The sequence below is a fragment of the Pinus tabuliformis genome, chromosome 6 (genome assembly GCF_031772625.1).
Source record: "Pinus tabuliformis cultivar Carrire ecotype Pingquan chromosome 6, CPIR1, whole genome shotgun sequence".
Classification (NCBI taxonomy): Eukaryota; Viridiplantae; Streptophyta; class Pinopsida; order Pinales; family Pinaceae; genus Pinus; species Pinus tabuliformis.
The window spans coordinates 1517806423-1517826533 of record NC_142292.1 but is presented as its reverse complement, the minus strand read 5'-3'; the positions used below and the strand labels follow the sequence as shown (position 1 = coordinate 1517826533).

The 20111-nt window shown below is 37.4% G+C and overlaps 1 protein-coding gene across 1 annotated transcript in view; it reads left to right on the top strand.

Moving 5' to 3' along the window:
- The window catches only part of RBL12 (RHOMBOID-like protein 12), a 314690-nt gene that overhangs the window by 288360 nt on the left and 6219 nt on the right, over positions 1-20111 (top strand). Inside the window, exons 7-8 of the mRNA XM_089428131.1 lie at positions 2779-2883; positions 3000-3041. Coding sequence (XP_089284257.1) covers positions 2779-2883; positions 3000-3041 — 147 coding nt within the window. The remainder of the gene's footprint in view (positions 1-2778; positions 2884-2999; positions 3042-20111) is intronic.

Below are 20111 nucleotides of genomic sequence, written 5' to 3'. Positions count from 1 at the left end.
CACGCAGAGGGCCAGAGGGATTGCGCAGAGGCTACTAGGGCCTGAGTGAGTGATGCAGAGGACTAGAGAGCATGCACAGAGCATCAGAGGGCTGACACAGAGGGTTCCAAGATGACGCAAAGGCCAGGAGGGCTGAAGCAGAGCCTCAAAGAGGCGTTGGAGAGTTTTTTGTGGAGTAGACTTGCTGAATATCTGCTTCCGAAGAGAGGTATTACTGCAAGATTGATTTCTCTGTTGGGTGAGCTAGCCGGCACCCAGTGGTACTCAAGAAAGCTGCTTAATAGTTAATAATAAAACCCTCAGAGCTGCTGCACTGGTTTTCCCAAGTTGGGTTTTTTCGGGGACGATTGTCCAAAAATAACAGTGTCCCTTGTGTGTTTTTCTATTCTTTCAGTTGATGATCTGTAGATGGTTGAGACTGTACTTGTGTTTATTTTCAATATTTATATGGTTAAATAACTTGTTAAGTAATTAATCAAGTAGGTGAAATAAACCAGATAGTGCAAGAAGAATTTCTTACAGTTAGACTTTGAATTTCAACAAGGAACACAAGATATAGGTTGCAAGCCAGGGCCAAAACCTCTCCACTTGACAGGAAAACCCAGAAATCTCTTCTCTTCTTATAGATTCTTCAATTGATGAATTCCAAGACCCCTAGAACATGACCAATACCCTTTCAAGACCAAGTCCGACCTTCTTGATGATGTGCTTCCTTTGTCCATGTCAAACCCAGTGAAATCTCTTCTAGCAACACAAATTCGACCCCTAACTACAAAATTTCGGCCTCTGCTGTAGGTCTGAAATTTTCGGCCCCTCCAAAACCGTTGCCTTCACATGTGTGAGCTAATTTAGGGCTTCTAGGGCTTCTCTTGACCTTCGCTTGAGTTTCTCCTTCTAGGGCTTGAGGATGGCCTATTGAGCCTTCCTTCGACCTTCCTTTTGCACTTTCTTCAAATTCAAGGTTGCAGCAGCAAAACCCTAGCCACCTTTCCTTCGCATGCATGAAAAGAGAGAGAGCAATAACCCAAACACTTGACTTCATCCTTCTTCCTTCTTTACTGGCCTTCTTCTTCTTCTTCGTTTGAATGATGAGAATATGAATGATGTTCTTAGGAGGTTGAGTTCCTTCCTATATATTGGCCTACAAGGTGGACAAAATGCCCTAGAATAGGCCGACTTCTTAGCTGCAAGGCCAACTTTGTCTTGGAGGGTATCCTGACACTTTAAAATACAAAACAATTCTTTTTACAAGTTACAATGTGGCCGATAGGGTCTTCCTCATATGACAATGACTCTTTTGACTTCTTAACCCTAGGACAAACCCTAGAAGCACTCAATGTGTGCTTGATCTCTAAAATAAAAGACCTTGAGTATGAAACCCATGCTTCAAAAATAACAATAATAATTTTCTTTCTTTTTACAATATACAAGAATCAAAACTACATTTCATATTTATAAAAACCGAATCTAGTTACACATTTTTCAACACATGTCAAACTTGTATTTTTGTGTCCTGCGTGTCCTGTGCCCCCGTGTCAGGTGACTTAGGTGGTATTGATAGTAAAACTTATTTGATGTTGGTGGTATGGTTGAACTCTTTTGGCATGGACTTAACAAAAATGTACCCTTACTCAAACCAAAATAATTGGTTAGGTATGTGAAGTTTTTTCTACCATATTCTAAGGTTGAGAAGACAAACCCTTCACTCAAACCAAAATCATTGGTTGGGCATGTTAAAATTTTTCTACAGTATTATAAAGTTGAGGAATCTGAGTGTTTGAAGACTCCGAGCCAGATAATGTTTATGTAACTCCAACTGATGATCCCATTTATAGTAGTGGTGATGAGTTTGATGAGTAATCATGTTGACCCGTGATTTGTAGTAGGTCAGTAGGTCAGTAGCTTGTAGCATGGTTTTTGGACTCTAGATGCCATTTAAAGCCTCATTGATTATGTAGTTTGTTGCTGTTATGTATTGCACTTGGTGCCATTTTGATATATTCATCCTTACATGGTATATAGATAGGCAATTGCATATTTTGTCTCTAATGATTTGATATCATTTTTGGAATTCTTAAAAATACTTCTTTTTTTCCATTAAAAATTGATTCTTTTATGTATTTTTTCAAAAACCAGTTCACTGAATCTGCTTTGATCTGGTTTTGGTTCAAAACCCAGTTTGAAGACCGGCTCTGAGTTTTAAAACTATGCCTGGTACAAGACTGAAAATTATCAAACAGATCTCTCGCTTGTTTTAAATCTTCAACACTCAGATTTGCAGAAGTAACAAACTTCAGAGTTAAGGCACAACACACTGGCCGTTCACATTCATCGTTCATACCTGATATATCTAATATCTTTATATCAAATATTTATTATTGTGGATCCATCTATGTGTTATGTGTACGTTTACACATAGTCAACTAGGCTTTTTTACTAGTTAGTGTCCACATCGGGGGATTATTACTCTTGCAGATTGTTTGTGAAAGGAAATTTAAAGTGTGAATGGAGCATGCCCTGAGGAAGAAAGGTGTAGATTTCTCTTTTTCCTTTTTGTTACTAAAATGTTTCCAGATAACATCTCCCTAATTTTATATGGACATTAGAGTGTCAGATGAGAGCTTATATGTCGGGATATTGGAGATTTTGTTACAAATGTGAAACTTTTTATTACATTCCACCACTACATAGGAGAGTAATGAAATAGTAGGTCTATAGATAACCTTAAATACATATGCTAATTGATTTGACTAATTTCTTCCACTTTTACTCCTCCAGGGTGCTAGTGGTGCTGTGAATGCCATTATCTTGTTGGATATATTTCTTTTCCCAAAAGCAGTTCACTATTTGAATTTCTTCATACCTGTTCCAGCAATGTTACTTGTAAGTCATGATTGTTATCTTGTATATTGCATATTGTACCTGGAAAACTGAGGCAGTTATGTTTTTCATATATTTGCATTCCTCAATTTTTTGATGTGGAATAATTCTATTGGCAGGGGGCCATTATTATTGGTAGAGATCTTTGGAAGGTAAAGCAGGTATGTGTAGGACATTTAATAACCTTGCCTTTTGATCAATGTATAATTCACAAGGCAATTAGCTTCAATTCCTTTTGAATCTTGAATTAGTCAAGCTTGATTACATCTATAGGAGATTGCTCCAAATTGGCAGTCACTGTTTGCAAAACCATTACAAGTGTGTTATGATCAGACTGTTGCAGTTTTAAGAGCTTGATTCTCTTCAATGAAGTAAACAGTGTCTGTTTGAAGTGAATTTACTTCAGTGAACATGTCATTTTCAGCGCGCAAATTATTATTGTCTCGCAGTAGTGCCATAACTTCAATAGAAGAAGATAAATAAATAATGCACATGGAGATCAGCATCAAGAAAGTGGACAAAGAAAAATATTTGAGCTTAATTTTCAAAAGATGAGGATTCTATTACACAGAAATCCTCAAATATAAAAACTAGATGCATTACCATATTCTTCTTGAGAAAAATGCAGTTTAAGAAAGGAATTTTTGAAACAAGAAAATTGATTGAAGAAGTTATGCTCTTTGGAAGTTTGAAAAATGAGGATTATGCCTAGGTTTCTGTGAGAAAAAGACAATTCTGAAATAGTAGAAAGATAAATTTGAAAATTAAAGTTCACCATTGCAGAGTGGATATAAACCACATCCTGAAAAAATCACCCAAATGGATGTTAAATCTAAAGGTATGGCTGTTTAAAATGGTATTTTAAAACTTCGACTGAGTTGACTAGGACTCGGTCAACTCCGTCAAGCTGACCCCTAAACTCTTCGACTTGGTCTGGGAGGGAAGTTTGGTACCGAGCTAGATAAGTCAAGGCATGACTTGGTTGGTTTAATACCCACTTGGTTGAGTCAATCCTAGATGCTACTCCTACGTGAATATTGAGGTACTTTTGCTTGAATATTACTATTTCAATAGAATTCTCAAATTCTCAATATTTCAATTTATGCAGGAATTTCGTGGACTAGCAAAAAAGGATAGGGTTTCCATGGTCTTGAGGGCAAGCGAGTTTCAAATGCTATAACTTTTTGATATATGTGTAGGGTCCAATGATAGTACGTGGACCAATCTCTCAAGACACCAAGGAGGCTTGATGCAATCCCACTTGAATATAGACACTTCATTACCTTGCTTCTACTTCTTTATATAGTTTATATCTAACCTCCTAGAAACTTTCTAATAGGCATGATCTTCCAGTAAACCACCTTAAAATTATTGGTTTTGCAATATATCTTCTACATGGGTATTATTTAATAGAGATGGCATCAATAAATAGCAACCGATCTATCTACTTAAGAGGGTTAGGGTAGGATACTAACATGATGTGATTCTACCCCTTGAAAGTGTTGAAGAATCAAGCGCAATTAGATGTGGTGTGATTCTTCTTGACTTGATAACAATTTGTGGAGTCTTTTTACTTTTCTTATTAGCTTAATCTTCTTCTTCTTATTAATGCATGTGTGTGTACTTCATCAAATCGCTACCAAAAACATAAGAACAAGAACACAAGATGTTGGCTCTTTTCCAGGGAAAAAACCTCTCTTCTCTTGAGAGGAAAACCTTTTAGTAAGTTTCTCTTATTGAAGCTTCTTATTGATCAATGCCAAACCCCAGACCCTTGACTAGAATGTCCTCCAAGCACAAGTCAAGTCCTTTCTCCTTTTTGCACTTTGTTCCTCGACACTTCCTTCTTCCGGCACTTCCTTCCCCGACACTTCGTCCTCCTCCTTCCGGTACTTCATTCCTCTACACTTCATCCTCCTCCTTCTGACACTTCGTTCTTTTTTCAACTGTTGGTACACCTTGTTGCACTTGCTCTAGATGAGATGCTTCTCTTCTATACTTAGAGATATCCTTCACTTATGTAGACACCTTCCTTCAAATGAGATCCTTCTTGAGATGTAGGTGTAGACTGAAGTGACAGTGCAACGACCCTAGATTTTCACACGTGTGGGAGGTTTACTTGATGTTGTATGCTTGAGTACCCTTCTTCTATGTTGGAGTAGGAGGCCTTGTAGGCCTAGATTTAGCCCCAAACAAAGAGAGATAGATGATTGTGAGTTGCTGCTGTCATAACCGCAGTGACAACCCTCTGTTTCCTCGCAGGTGTGATTGCAACTGCCCTAGAACAAACCTCTTAAAATTGGTTGTGTTCCCTTGTTCCTCGCTGCACTTGGTGACCCTTTTCCTTCGCTCTTTTCCAACCTTCTCTAGTCCCTTTTCTTTGCTGATTTCAGAGTGGATTGCTTGACGTTATAATGGAGTGGACAACCTCTATATATAGAGGACTGTCCCTCCTTTTAGGCCGACTAGAAGACTGTTGGCCGACTTGACATATATAGCTCGAATTGCTTCTTTGGAGGTGTCTTTGCTTTGGAGGAGACTTGACTTTGCTTGGAGGGTTATTCTTTGACTCTTATACAAACATATACATGGAGTAACATGCCCTTAAGGTCTTCAATCATTTTCTTTTGACTCCTTGACTCACCTATAGCACTTAACATGTGCTAGACCTATTTCAATGAGAAAGAAACTCATTGACATATATTATAAAAATAATATTTATTTTCTTGAATAAGTACAAATATCAAAAGTACATTTATGAAGATCGAACCTAGTTACATTTCCTTCAATACTCCCTCTTAACTAGTGATGTATTCATACAACATTGCAAGGTGTTTGACTATGTTTCAATCTTGAAGAATTCACATAAGGGAAACCGGATTGGCAATCCATTTATTATAGCATCATAGTAACCAACATTGTTTCCATACCAAGGCCTTGACTGACAACGCTATCTCTCAATAGATCAGATCACAATGTTGGCGAGACCAATGACTTATAGACACCTTAGTCACTGTCTCTCAACTTACAGACCCACCCAGGTGTTCACTGAGTATGACCTTCTAGGACTATTCTTATCTTGGGTTCCCAACCATCAAAGAATATCGTTCCTCTTGCCTACTCTTGTCTTGGATACCCTACACATCCTCAAAGAGTATCAGATGGCAGATGATTACCCAATCCTCCCATTTTTTCTCCCCAAGTGAAGATAAGAATGTTGTGTCTATCACTTCCTCTCAATTGAAGAAGATATGCCCAAGTATCCTCTGACAAGGTACTTGTCCAAGTTCCTTTGTAATTGGGAACTTGTTATAACTCCCTCTTAGCTAGGGACTTGTATCAACAACTTCTTCATCGGTCCTCCAGTTGCTTGATCTCCTTCCTTCCTTTGATGTCATGAAGTCTTTGTTCGAACTTCTTCTTGGTAGGGCACCATCCATCGATCAATTTCCTTCCTTCCTGGTTCATCGTGTCATTGCTTCCTTCGTGGAAAGTGGCCTTCTTGTCATATATCAGGTTCTCTTGTCATCTAGTTATTTCTTGTCATTTTGTCTATGCTTTAGACTACTCTTCACATGGATGCTTCTTTGTACTTGCTTGTTCCCATGCTTTGATCTAGTAGCCCTTCATGACCTCATCTTGATATTGCTTCAACATTAAATGGTGCTTTTGTTGGATGACTTCTTCATCGTGACATCTTTGCAGAGTAGAATCAATTATCTGCACCTTTCATATCTCCAAGGTCTTCATAGGTATCAAGGGTCCTTTGATCTTTTCCTTTTTTAGCTAGAGTTGTCCTGCCTTCTTTCGGGAGATGTCTTAAATGGATCTTTGTCAGATAGTGATTCTTTGTGATCAAGGTGTTCTTTACATGCTTGATCTCTTTCTTTACTTGTTTCTTTTTGGATAGATTGGTCAACGACCTTATGCTCCTTGTGAGAGCACTTCTTCATTGCTTGCTTCTATGACTAGTCAACATTCCCTCTTTACTTGCTTCTTAGTCAACAATCTTATACTCATTATGTGAGTATTTCTTTTGTTGACTTTCATTGCATTGTAGTACATACCTTTGAGCATGTCATTAGTGAAAGAGATTCTTTTCTACTTGACCATATCATAGAACTATTCCCATGACTCAATAATATATATATATGACTAAACTTTGATGCATACATACCTCATCTTGATTCTCCTTTGATCATCTTAGCTTCATTTGGTTGTCCTTGGTGTGGCCCTTCTTGCTTCATCTTAGCTTGCCTACATATCATCCTTTTCTTGAATCCCATGAATGGGACTCCCAATGAGACATTTGTTTTTATGAGTCTTCTTTTGAAGATTCCATCATAGGATCGTGAAGACCCTTACCTTGCAAATGTTTCTTTCCTTTGGATGATGGAGGTCTTCTAGGATTCTTAATCATGATCAATTTCCTTTCATTGTGGATGAGCTCCTATTCTAGGTATGCGCCTTCTATATGAATATCTTGAGCTATATCTACCATGCTCTTATATTCTAGAAGATATTTCTAACCATGCGTTTTGTTCTCATTGATAAATGCTCTTTCTACATGAGTATCTAGAACTCTATGTACTTCATGCTTCTAGATTCTAGAAGATGTTTCTAGCCATGCAATTTTATTCTATTCCTACATGTTCCTATCTTACTCAAAACTTTGAAATAAGTATTTAAGTAAAGAGTTTGGCTTAGTCATAGTAGAGATCTAGAGGATCTTCCTTCTTTTGCTTCTTTTCTTCTTCTTTCACCTCTTTAGTCATGTGAGGTTCTTCCCTCTTTCTTTTGTTGTTGTTGTCCTTCTTTAGTTTAGGACAATTCCTCTTGTAGTGTCCATATTCTTAGCATCCTTAGCATCGGATTTTGGACATATCTTTGTTGTTTGTTCTTCGTGGACCAAATTTGCCAAATTTTCGCTTTCTCTTGGCCATGGTAGCAAAAGATTGCTCCTTTGATCCCACATCTTCCTTTGCTTTGAGTCTTGTTTCCTCTATCTTGCATAGAGACCACATTTCACTTAGTGGGGTGGCTTCCTTCTTTGCATATATACTTGATGTGAAGTTGCCCCGATCCTCAGGTAGAGCATGGAGTACTACAGTTGTCATGTCTCTGTCAGACATGACTTCCCCTAGCTCTTGAAGTTGATCCCTCATCTTAGAGATCTTCATGAAGTAGGGAGCTATTCCTTCCTTTGATATCTTCATTTTGTACAATTCATTTCGTAGATATATCACTTCTCCAACTGTGCTTACTGAGAATAGCTCTACTAGTTTATCATATATTTCTTTTGATGTTTCAAGTTTGGAGACATAAGGAATGCGAGAGTCTTTGATGGATTCTATTAGAATCCTTTGAGCTCTTGTCTCATCCTTATTATACTTGGCTAAGGCTTGAGTTCTAGGAGTTAATTCTCTTTGATGTGTTCTAGGAGTTAATTCTTCTTGAGAAGTAAATCAATCCTCTTCTTCCATGCAAGAAAGTTATTGGTTCCTACCAATTTGTTGCTTTCCTTGCAAAAAGACATTGATGTATATTCAGAAGAGGACATATTCTTGATAGATTTTGAGATGTAGTAGAGTTTCTTTCTCCCTGAAGACTTGATGGCTTTCCTTCCTTAGATCTTGATGTTCTTCAAGTTGTTTTCTCCAAGTGGCCTTGCTTGATGATCATATTTTCTTGATGACTTGTAGCTTGATGAAGGTCCTTCTTTGATCCGCTCTTCTTGTAGGTGCCTTTGTGTAAGGTTCTTCTTCTTGCTTCGTAGTCTTTCTTGATGAAAGATAGATGGTAGACCTTCTTGTCCTTGATGTGATAGAGACTTCTTGGCTAGATGCTTCAACTTTTGTAGATGTTCTTCCTTGATGCATGTTCTTGAGATGCCCTTCCCTTGATGTGTCACCTTAGCTCTGATACCATGTTGAAGAATCAAGGGCAATTACGTGGTGTGATTCTTCTTGTCTTGATAACAATTTGTGTAGTCCTTTTACTTTTCTTATTAGCTTAATCTTCTTCTTCTTTAATGCATGTGTGTGTACTTCATCAAATTGCTACCAAAAACATAAGAACAAGAACACAAGATGTTGGCTCTCTGCTAGGGCAAAAACCTCTCTTCTTTTGAGAGGAAAACCCTTTAGTAAGTTTCTCTTATTGAAGCTTCCAATTGATCAATTCCAAACCCTAGACCCTTGACTAGAATGTCCTCCAAGCACAATTCAAGTCCTTTCTCCTTTCTGCACTTTGCTCCTCGACATTTCCTTCTTCTGGCACTTCGTTCCCCGGTACTTCGTCCTCCTTCCGACACTTCGCTCTTCTTTCAACTGTTGGTACACCTTGTTGCACTTGCTCTAGATGAGATTCTTCTCTTCTATACTTAGAGATATCCTTCACTTATGTAGACACCTTCCTTCAAATGAGATCCTTCTTGAGATGTAGGTGTAGACTGAAGTGACTGTACAACATCCCTAGATTTTTGCATGTGTGGGAGGTTTACTTGATGTTGTATGCCCTTCTCTCCTTCGCTTGAGTACCCTTTTTCTATGCTTGAGTAGGAGGCCTTGTAGGCCTTGATTTAGCCCCAAATAAAGAGAGATAGATGAATGTGAGTTGCTGCTGTCATAACCGCAGCGACAACTCTCCGTTTCCTCGCACGTGTGACTGCCACTTCCCTAGAACATACCTCTTAAACTCAGTTGTGTACCATTCTTCCTCACTGCACTTGGAGACCCTTTTCCTTCGCTCTTTTCCACCCTTTTCTAGTTCCTTTTCTTTGCTGATTTCAGAGAGGATTGCTTGACATTATAATGGAGTGGACAACCTCTATATATAGAGGTTTGTCCCTCCTTTTAGGCCGACTAGAAGATTGCTGGCCGACTTGACATATATAGCTCAGATTGCTTCTTTGGAGGTGTATTTGCTTTAGAGGAGACTGGACTTTGCTTGGAGGGTTATTCTTTGACTCACATACATGGAGTAACATGCCCTTAAGGTCTTCAATCATTTTCTTTTGACTCCTTGACTCACCTATAGCACTTAACATGTGCTAGACCTATTTCAATGAGAAAGAAACTCATTGACATATATTATAAAAATAATATTTCTTTTCTTGAATAAGTACAAATATCAAAAGTACATTTATGAAGACTAAACCTAGATACATTTCCTTAAATAGAAAGTTCATTGTGTAAGGATTAAGCTCAATTATTGTGTTAACTAGAATTTGCTTGTTACAACTTTGACTTGACAGCGTGTTGAGCTTACCCTTATGCTTGAATTGGTCTTAAATGATTAGGATATAATTGTATGGAAGGTTCTATCCCCAATGGGATTCACATGCACAACTATGATAAGGAGCTTGAATTTCCTTGATCCTTTAGAATTCATTCGAAACACATGCCCCATTGGATTTCTCCTCTTCTAGACGAACCTTTGGTCTTCTTTTGAGCCCATATCCTAGGGAGAAGGAACCTTTCTTATTGGATTCATCCTCCCCTCATTGATATATCCATGTTTTGAGTTTTCTTATTTCTTGGTTTGCAAGGGACACCCTTGAAGGCTAGAAAAGCAATAGCACAAGGCAAATAACATGAACATCAAGGTGATAACCGTTGTGTCTAAAGTTGCATCATGTCTCTAGTGAATACCATAGTGGGGTCTGGGTTTTAACATTGCCCCAAACATTTTTGTTTTTCCTTACCACTTGAGTCCAAATACACCTCACCCACATTTGGAGCTTGAGGAATTTTAATAGCCGGGGGTATTTATGTGGGATAAGATTTCATAGAATCATCCTGTGAGATGAGAAGGCAATGATGGATATGGTGATTTGGGATTTGACATGGAAATTAAGGGTTAGGTAGATTGATGTAATTGACTAATCATTGGATAACTCTATCCCCTATAGGGATAAGGATCAATTCCTTAAGGTCCGTTGAAACGTTAAATAATTATTTAGGTTCATGACAAATAAAGTCCCTTAAACAAGCAAACATATACCTTAGAGCTATCCCAGATTGCTTTGGGAGGTTTGGAATTCAACCCAAACTAGGAAAGACAATTGAGTAGCTATATTAGCAAACAATTCATGTGACCATGAAGAACTAACAAGGGTATTCTTGTAGATGTAGGGGCCTTGTCCCAAGATTTCCATCACAATGTTGAGTTGTTAAACTAAAACAAAAAAAGCCTCTTGGTCAGTTTGCGAGTATCGGTGCAATGTCGACTTTTTGGCACCCACACCTCTTTGAACCATCCTCAAATAATTGTCTCAAGGGGCACCTTCTTGACAAAGTACCTTATGATGGAACTTGCCTGACACTAATTAATCATATTTAAATTTAGAAAAATCAAATCAAGGAGGGGGTTACTACCTCATGATAAAGTTACATTCAAAACAAATTTTCAAGTCTTGGTTGGCATGACCACTCTCTATACAACTAGCAATTCCAAAACAGAATAATGGCATTTCCTTTGGTGAGGGACCTATATTTCTTTCACGAACCTTATGAACCAATGTTTATGGCTAGTGAGGCCAATGCAATGCAAAAAAAAGCAAGAATTATGCAACTTGTTGGAAAATGTAACTAGCTTCGGTCTTCATAATTGCCATTGTACTCATGTGATTATGTATATCTTATATAACGAGCAAAAGAAGAAAGAAAAATTATTATTTTCAAGCATGGGTTTCATGCTTCTTTTAATTGGTCCACTAGGTTAAACATGTTCTTCATGCTTCTAGTGTTTGTCATGTCATAAGAATTGTTGTCACGAGTCAAGAGAGTCAATATCACTTGTATAAGACCCTATTGGGCAAGTTGTAACTTGTAAAAGAATTTATTTTGAGTCTAGGAAGTCAAAAATACGTCCAAGCACAAGCTGGCCTTGTCAGTAACAAGCTGGTCTAGAAGAGGCTATTCGACCACATGAAAAGCCTATATATAGAAGCAACATTAACCTCATTTGTTATCAATTCGATCACACAAGAAAGAAGTTCGGTTTGAAGCAAGGAACAAGAAGGAAGCAAGAGGGAAGGTCTAGGAAGCAAGAAGAAGTCAATAAGAGGAAGGAAGATCTGATTTTGAGCCTTATTCTCTCACATGTGCGAAAAAATTAGGGATTCTGTAGCTATTATAGGGCCGAAGATTGCAAGTCGAAATTGCAGATTTGAAGTTGGGGGCTAAAGCTAAGACTTGAAGTTGGTTAAAGAAGGATTGACCCTTGTTAGACTTGGTTGATCTTTGACTTAATTGAAGGGGATTCTTGGAGGGCTAACTTGGTGCTTGGAGGAGGACTTGGTCTAGGGTTTTGGGCTTTGTTTTCTCATTTGAAGCAAATTCTCTAAGAGAAGAGATTCTTTCTGGGTTTTCCTTTGGAGGGGTTTTGCCCTGGCTTGGAGCCTACTTCTTGTGTCCATTGTCTTTATTGTTTTTGCTCTTGATAATTGTTTGATGAAAAGATCTAATAAAGAAACATAAGAAGATAACTAAAGTTCACAAGCAATTATTAAGGTTAAGGAAAATTGGTTTAAATAGCTGCCCTAGTAGATTCTCCAACATGGTTTTAGAGCTAAGGTGAAGAAGAGAAGGCAACTTGGTGATCATCTTGTTGACATAGGAAGGATTGCTTGTCTAAGGGAATCATTTGCTAAAGGACACAAGGAAAGAAGAAGAAGACCTATTGACCTTGAAGGAAGGTTACTACATCAAACTTTCATTGATGATCTCATCATCTCAAGAAGGATCACATCAAATTTTCATTGAAGATCTCATCATCTCAAGAAGGATCAAGCTCTCATTGAAGGAAGGAAGGATAAGCTCTTGTTGAAGGCTCTCTAGTGCACTCCATCATCTTGATGAAAAGGAAGCATCAAAAGATCTTGGATAATCATTCACTCTTTGAAGCTGTTCGAAGACAACATTGTTGAAGGCATCCTAGAAGTCATCATTCTATGTCATCTTTGAAGTCTCTTTGAAGTTCTTAAAATCATCAAGATAGTTGGCGACACCATCAAGGAGGAGGACTCTTGGTTGACAAGTAAAGTGCGATATTTTCTTATATGTCTCCATCTACAAATTATATGGCTACTTTTTGTAAGGAAAGAACAAACTCGTTGGATCAACAAACTTCCTAGCATGGAAGAAGAGGATTGACTTGGCACTTATAGAAAATGAAGTTATGGAATATGTTCTTGATGAAGCTACTCAACTAGACAAAGAAAAGGCTCAAGAATTAACAAGATATAAGAAGGGAGAGGTGAGGCCACAAAGGATTCTTATTGAATCCACAAAATATCATCTCATTTCCTTTGTTGCTGATTTGAAGTCATCTAAAGCAATCTATGATAAGTTGGTGAAGTTGTACTCTATAAGTACATCAGGTTAGAAGATATCCTTGAGAAATCAATTATATAGAATAAGGAAGTCAAAGGATGAATACATGGCCACTTATCTTATGAAGATCTCACAAATAAGGGACTAGTTGCAAGGGCTTGGGGAAGTCATTTCCAATTCAGAAATGACTACTTGTGTACTAAATGCTTTGCCACCAGAATGGAGCAGATTTGCAACTAGTGTCTATTCAAGAAAGGATACTACTCCTTTTGATGAGCTATGGGCTCAATGTGTCTTGGAAGAAACAAGATTGAAGGCAAAGGATGACACTGAATCAAATGAGAAGTCTCAAGCTTTTGTTGTGAAAGCCAAGAAGAAGAAGAAAGCGAAGTTTGGAAAGTCTAAAGGGAAACAAGATATGTCCAAGATACAATGCTTTGATGCAATGAATATGGACATTTCAAGAGGGATTGTCGAAACAAGAAGAACAACAAAAGAAAGGAAAGAAGTGAAGCTCACATAGCTAAAGAAAAGGGAGAACCTGAGAAGAAGCCAAAAGGAGAAGATCCCAAGGATCTTTACTATTGAAGGAAGCTCCATCTCTATTAGGTTCTTTATGCAATTTGTCTTTCTTTTATTAAGTAGATTAGCATGCATTGTTGTATTCTCTAGAAGAGTCTTGGTTTTTGTTAAAAGCATGGCATCATAAAAAGAAGCATATGATATAGACTTAATTAGTGTCTACATAATCAATTTTCTTTGAAGGTCATCTAGCTGTCAAAGAATGAGACAATTGGGACCATATTGCATATTATATTTCATCCAAACATTTTCTAACATATTGTGACTGGTATATATTCCATCTACTATGGAAACAATGCTCATGAAGGATGAAGGAATGTCGATTATCAAGTTGCACTATGTGTTGGAAAATGTAACTAGTTTCGGTCTTTATAATTGTCAATATACTCAAATCATTATGTATATCTTATGTTACAAGAAAAAGAAGAAAGAAAAATATTATTTTTGAGCATGGGTTTCATGCTCCATTTTGATGGTCATCTAGGTAATGCATGTTCTTCATGCTTTTAGGGTTTGTCATGTCAAAAGAATATTTTTCTTGAGTCAAGAAAGCCATTATTACTTGTATAAGACCCTATTGGGCAAGTTGTAACATGTAAAAAGTATTAATTTTGAGTCTAGAAAGTCCTAGAAACCTCCAAGCGCAAGTTGGCCTAAAGGAGGCTATTTGACCTCTTGGAAAGGCTATATATACCAATAACTTAGACCTCATTTAGCACCATTCAATCTCTTAAGCAAAATGTTGAATTTGAAGCTAGGAAAGAGAAGAAAATAAGGGCGAAGGTCTAGAAGAGGAAAGAATTTCAAGGAGAAACCAAAATTTGACTTTTGTGACTATCTTTCTCTCACATGTGCAAGAATCTAGGGTTTTGGGAAGATTGTAGAACTAAAAGTTGAAGGCCGATTTGTAGATCCGAAGTTGTAGGATTGAAACCTTGATTAGGGTAGTTTGTAAAGGGTTTGAATTTCATTGAATTGGAAGACCTTAATTTGCCGAAAGATCTCTTGGAAGAAGAATTAGGGTTTCTGCAACTGCTATAGGGCCGAAGTTGCAGGTCAAAGCTAGGGGCTAAAATTGAAGCTGGGAACTAGTTGAAGTATAATTGATACTTGTTGATTTGGTTGATCTCTGGCCTTATTGGAAGGGCTTCTTGGAGGGATGATTTGGTGCTTGGAGGAGGACTTGGTCTAGGGTTTGGGTTTTGGTTTTGTTATTTGAAGCATATTCTATAAGAAGAGGAGATTTTCTGGGTTTTCCCCTTGGAGGGGTTTTCCCCTTGCCTAGAGCCTAATTTTTGTGTCCATTGTCTTTACTGTTTATGCACTTTATGATTGTTTGATGAAAAGATCAAATAAAGAAACACAAGAAGATAAATAGAGTTCACAAGCAATTATTAAGATTAAGGAGAATTTGAATTAATAGCTGCCCTACTGCATTCTCCAACAGTATGAAAGGCATAATTTAAGTCTTTCTCTTATTGTGAAAGGAAACCTATCTTCGATAGCTATAAGAAGCAAGCTTGCTTAAGAAAGGATGGTTGGATGGTTATATGGAAGCAAAGGTATATCTTGTAGAACGAGTTAGTTGTAAAAAAATATGTTTGGTAAGTCTTCCGTGTGGTTACTTGATGTCTGGAAGAAGAAGTTTGGCATGCTTCAGAATGGCTAAAGATAAAGTCTCTTCCACAAGATAGCATGGCATAAACACAATGATACTGATCAACATCAAGTATTATCTCCAGAAGAAAGAAGGAGAGTTAATAATAAAAACTCCAAGGAAGATATTGTAGCTTGCCTATCAGTTCGATCCATGGGCACCTTGATTAAAAGTGAATGCATGGAGAAGGATTCATGTACAATATGGAGATGGATCATGTGGAATGATGGTGATCTCAAAGGATTCTAGATAGCAAATACTTTGATGAAAGGGCCATCATGATAAGGTAAATATGATATTAATATTTTGGTATTGGTTATTTGGTTGACATATTGTTTCGCTGCCTGAGAGTATATTACAAAAATGTATAATGACAATTGAGGCAAGTTTAACAGTTGATGTTGAACTTGATTCAAAGAACATATGGATTGAGTGAATGGTTTTGGTAATTCTTAAAGGATTATGTAGTCAAGATGTTTACATCATCATCTTGAAAGGTAGCAGTATAAGAGGATAACCTGATCACTTTCATGTTTAGAGGGAGCTATGATTAACTCCATTTTAACAAGGCTCAATATAATGCCTTTATTGGTGATGACTAAAGGAAAGTGATATCAAAGGTTGAAGGAAGAAGATGACTCCCTAACATCCACAAAGAAAGAATCTCAATATAATGAAATGCGAAGAGAGGAGTCATGCAACTATTATCTCTATGAAGAATTAGTAGCTGATCTATTTAAGAAGACAAACTAGAGAGCTTGTGGATATGACTTCCTAATTAAAAGGAAGTAAGTAATCTCCCCTATATTTGAGAGGGAGAAAAGGAGTCTCCTTGGATGCTTGAAAATGAGCAAGGATCAATTTTGTAATCAAGAGGGAGTGATGATGTTAGACATCATATTCTCTTCTTCATGTGTCATACACTAGGCCAGGACTAACAATCGTACGTCTAAGTGAAGGCCATGGAGGGAGAATGGTGAATAGAGGATTGGGAAAGCATCTGAGATTTAATATTCCTTGAGGACAAAGAATCCAAGATAGGAAGTATTCTTGTTGACCGACACTCTGAGGATTGGACAGGTATCCAAGACAAGAGTGGTAGAAGAGCGCTGATATTCTTTGAGGATTGAGAATCCAAGATAAGAATAGTCTTAAAAGGATATGCCTATTGAACATCCAGATGGGGTATGTACCTTGAGAGGTAGTGGAGTATCTCATGTAAAGCCTCCTAACATTATGCTTAATTTAAATGGAGCTTGTAAACTTAAGGCCTTACTATGATGACAATGGTGGTAATGATGTTGATGCTTAAAGATGGCTTACCAATCTGACTCTTCTTGTGAGAACTTTTCAGTTTGAGAATATCTTTGTACCAGTTGTACAATTATGAATATCTCCCTAGTTAAGAGAGAGTGTTGGAAAATGGAACTAGTTTCGGGCTTCATAATTGTCATTGTAGTCATGTCATTATGTATATCTATGTAACAAATAAAAGAAGAAAGAAAAAATATTATTTTAAGCATGTGTTTCATGCTTCTTTTGATTGGTCCGCTAGGTTAAGCTTGTTCTTCATGCTTCTTTTGATTAGTCCACTAGGTTAAGCATGTTCTTCATGCTTCTAGGTTTTGTCATGTCATAAGAATTATTATCATGAGTCAAGAGAGTCAGTATCACTTGTATAAGACCCTATTGGGGAAGTTGTAACTTGTAAAAGAATTTTTTTTGAGTCTTGGAAGTCAAAAAGACCTCCAAGCATAAGTTGGCCCTGTCAGTAACAAGTCGGCCTAGAAGAGTTTACTCAACCACATGAAAAGCCTATATATAGAAGCAACTTCGACCTCATTTTTCATTAATTCTATCACACAAGAAAGAAGTTTGATTTGAAGCAAGGAACAAGAAGGAAGCAAGAGTGAAGGTTTAGGAAGTAAGAAGAAATCAAGAAGAGGAAGGAAGATCTGATTTTGAGCCTTATTCTCTCACAAGTGCGAAAGAATTAGGGTTTTTGCAACTAGTACAAGGCCGAAGATTGCAGGTCGAAATTGCAGATTTGAAGCTGAGGGTTGAAGCTGAGACTTGAAGCTGGTTGAAGAAGGATTGACCCTTATTGACTTGGTTGATCTTTGACCTAATTGGAGGGGATTCTTAGAGGGCTGTCTTGGTGCTTGGAGGAGGACTTGGTCTAGTGTTTTCTCATTTGAAGAAGATTCTCTAAGAGAAGAGATTCTTTTTGGGTTTTCCCCTTGGAAGGGTTTTTCCTTGGCGTGGAGTTTACTTCTTATGTCCATTGTCTTTATTGTTTTTGCTCTTGATAATTGTTTGATGGAAAGATCTGTTGGACACCTAATTTGCTAAGGGTTGGTGTGGAATATGAATAGTCACTGCAGTCTATTAGCACTCTGTAAATTCCCTAGGTTGAGGAGGAAAATTGCAGAGGTAACCACAAACCACTTCTAGGTTAGAATCTAGCCCTTTTGGCCTTCAAGAGGGCTCTTTCACTTAGATTACTCAATCGATCTAATATTAGGCTAGGTATAAAGTTAAATAAAGGTATGTTTTCAAAGCTCTGCTGATGAGAAAAAAGACAAATCGATTAGGCGTGGAGTCATGTCAAAGCTATTTTTGTCTAGTGAGATGATGGAAAGAGAAAAGGATTTCTCGACAAGGGCAGGGTAGGCACCCTTGGTGGTGGAATTTAGGTTAAATCATTGTAGAGGGTGAGTGTAGAAAGGTGAAAGACAACACATAGAGCATCAATACCATAGATGAATTCTAAACTATTGCTTTAGGATGAAAACATTGATAACTTGAAAAACTAAATCAGAGCACCATGAAAGATGAATTCTGAATTAAACATCTGGTTTTTCAAGCAAGAAGATACACATTTAAGAGATGTAAACACATGAGACAACTTACAAGATCAAAGGAGCACAAACCACCAAGATTCTGACACAGGAATCCCTGCAAATCACCTTCTAACTTTCATTCATTCACTGGCAAAGTTTTCAAAATAATACAATCCACAAAAAGTCTGTTCTTCTCTCATCCAACCAATATAACCCATTACCATGTTTTTCATCTTTAAATACATCATGAGGTTCGATCTCCCACTCTAGGTAATTGAAATCATTGACCCAAACAAACTTTTAACTAAATACATCAAAGTTTTAGTGCATATACTGAAAAATAAGAGTGGTTTTCCTATCGACCAATACATCTTCAAAACATTAACTAAATGGAATATTTTCTTAACAACTTTAATTACATGACTTAATGCTACTAGACACCTATTCAACTACTCGAAACTACTTCTAGAAGTCAAGAATTCGAATTTTGAAATGAAATGGTGCTAACTGTCCAGACTTGCAGCGCATTAAGCAGTTTCGCAGCAAAATGAAGTAGCCTCCATGTTCTGTATGGTTGCAGCCTTCCTCTGTCAAAAAGAAGCAAATGGGTATGCTTCAAATATCCCTGTGATGGTACTGAACCTCTTAGATAAGATTCAAAGTGCTTGCAAACCTCCCTTTGGACTATCCCCCACTTTCGCAGCAAGACTGTCTCCTTTCGCAACACCTTCAAAAATATGAACATAAGGTGACTTTATCTGATATAAAATGTTGGAAGCATCAATGTGAATGTTGTAACCTTCATATAACTCCCCTTATGACAATCAAACCTTCAAAACTTCACTATCCCACTAGTACCAAAGATTATGCAAAATTGCAGAGAGTCCTTGCTACATTTTACAAACTTCACAAAAAATAACTTATTTCTGAGCAAAAGACAAAACTCTTGCCTTGACTTCTCCTTCTTCTCAAGCTCCTTTATCACCAACAATTTGGTTAATGAAAAATGAAATAGATTGGCTTCAATGTGATTTCCTTTTGCTTGAACTCTGTCAGCCATCTTACATAGACTCCTAAACAAATAATAAGGAAGATTCAAAGGTATCTTTCTAGTGAAATGCATTAAGAGCTTGATGTGATAGTGATACACTTTACTGAACCTCCCTTCACATGTGAAGTACCTTTGAATTACTTCCAACAATTTACTATGATGGTCTTGTAGATGGCTTCTTGGAACAACAAAACCATATCTTTTTCAGTGTTTTAGTTTGAGAAAGTCTTTGAAATCAGTGAAATTAAACTCAATATCTTTGAACCACTCCTCTCCATTCAAAGGGATCTCAGTAGCCTGAGTTATTGATTGAGCAGATACTGGAAAAGTTAATGTCCCCACTTTTGCTTGCAAACCATCAAAACTACTAGCAAACTCCTTTGTTAATTGTAGATGATACCTCTGAATCCTTTTACAAAACCTCATACACCCTACTTGTTCAAAAGCCATTTTAATGGTTAGATCTGTGTTGATGGTTGTGACATCTTGTGGCTCAAATCGCACAATGGCACCACCCTTGTGTTTCTTGTCTTCTGGAGTTGACATGATCTTTCTCTGCAACAATGACTAGCTTTAGGGTTATGAGCAATTGGTCTTGTATATTAATGGAGATGTTATGATATTTAAAACCTTTGATGATGCCTTAAGAGACAACAAGCAATTTCACAAAAACTTAAACAATGCAGAGATCCTCAGGAAAACCCTATAGAACTTGTAATTTCACAACTGTTGATTGAGAATTCAAAAGGGACAATCATAGC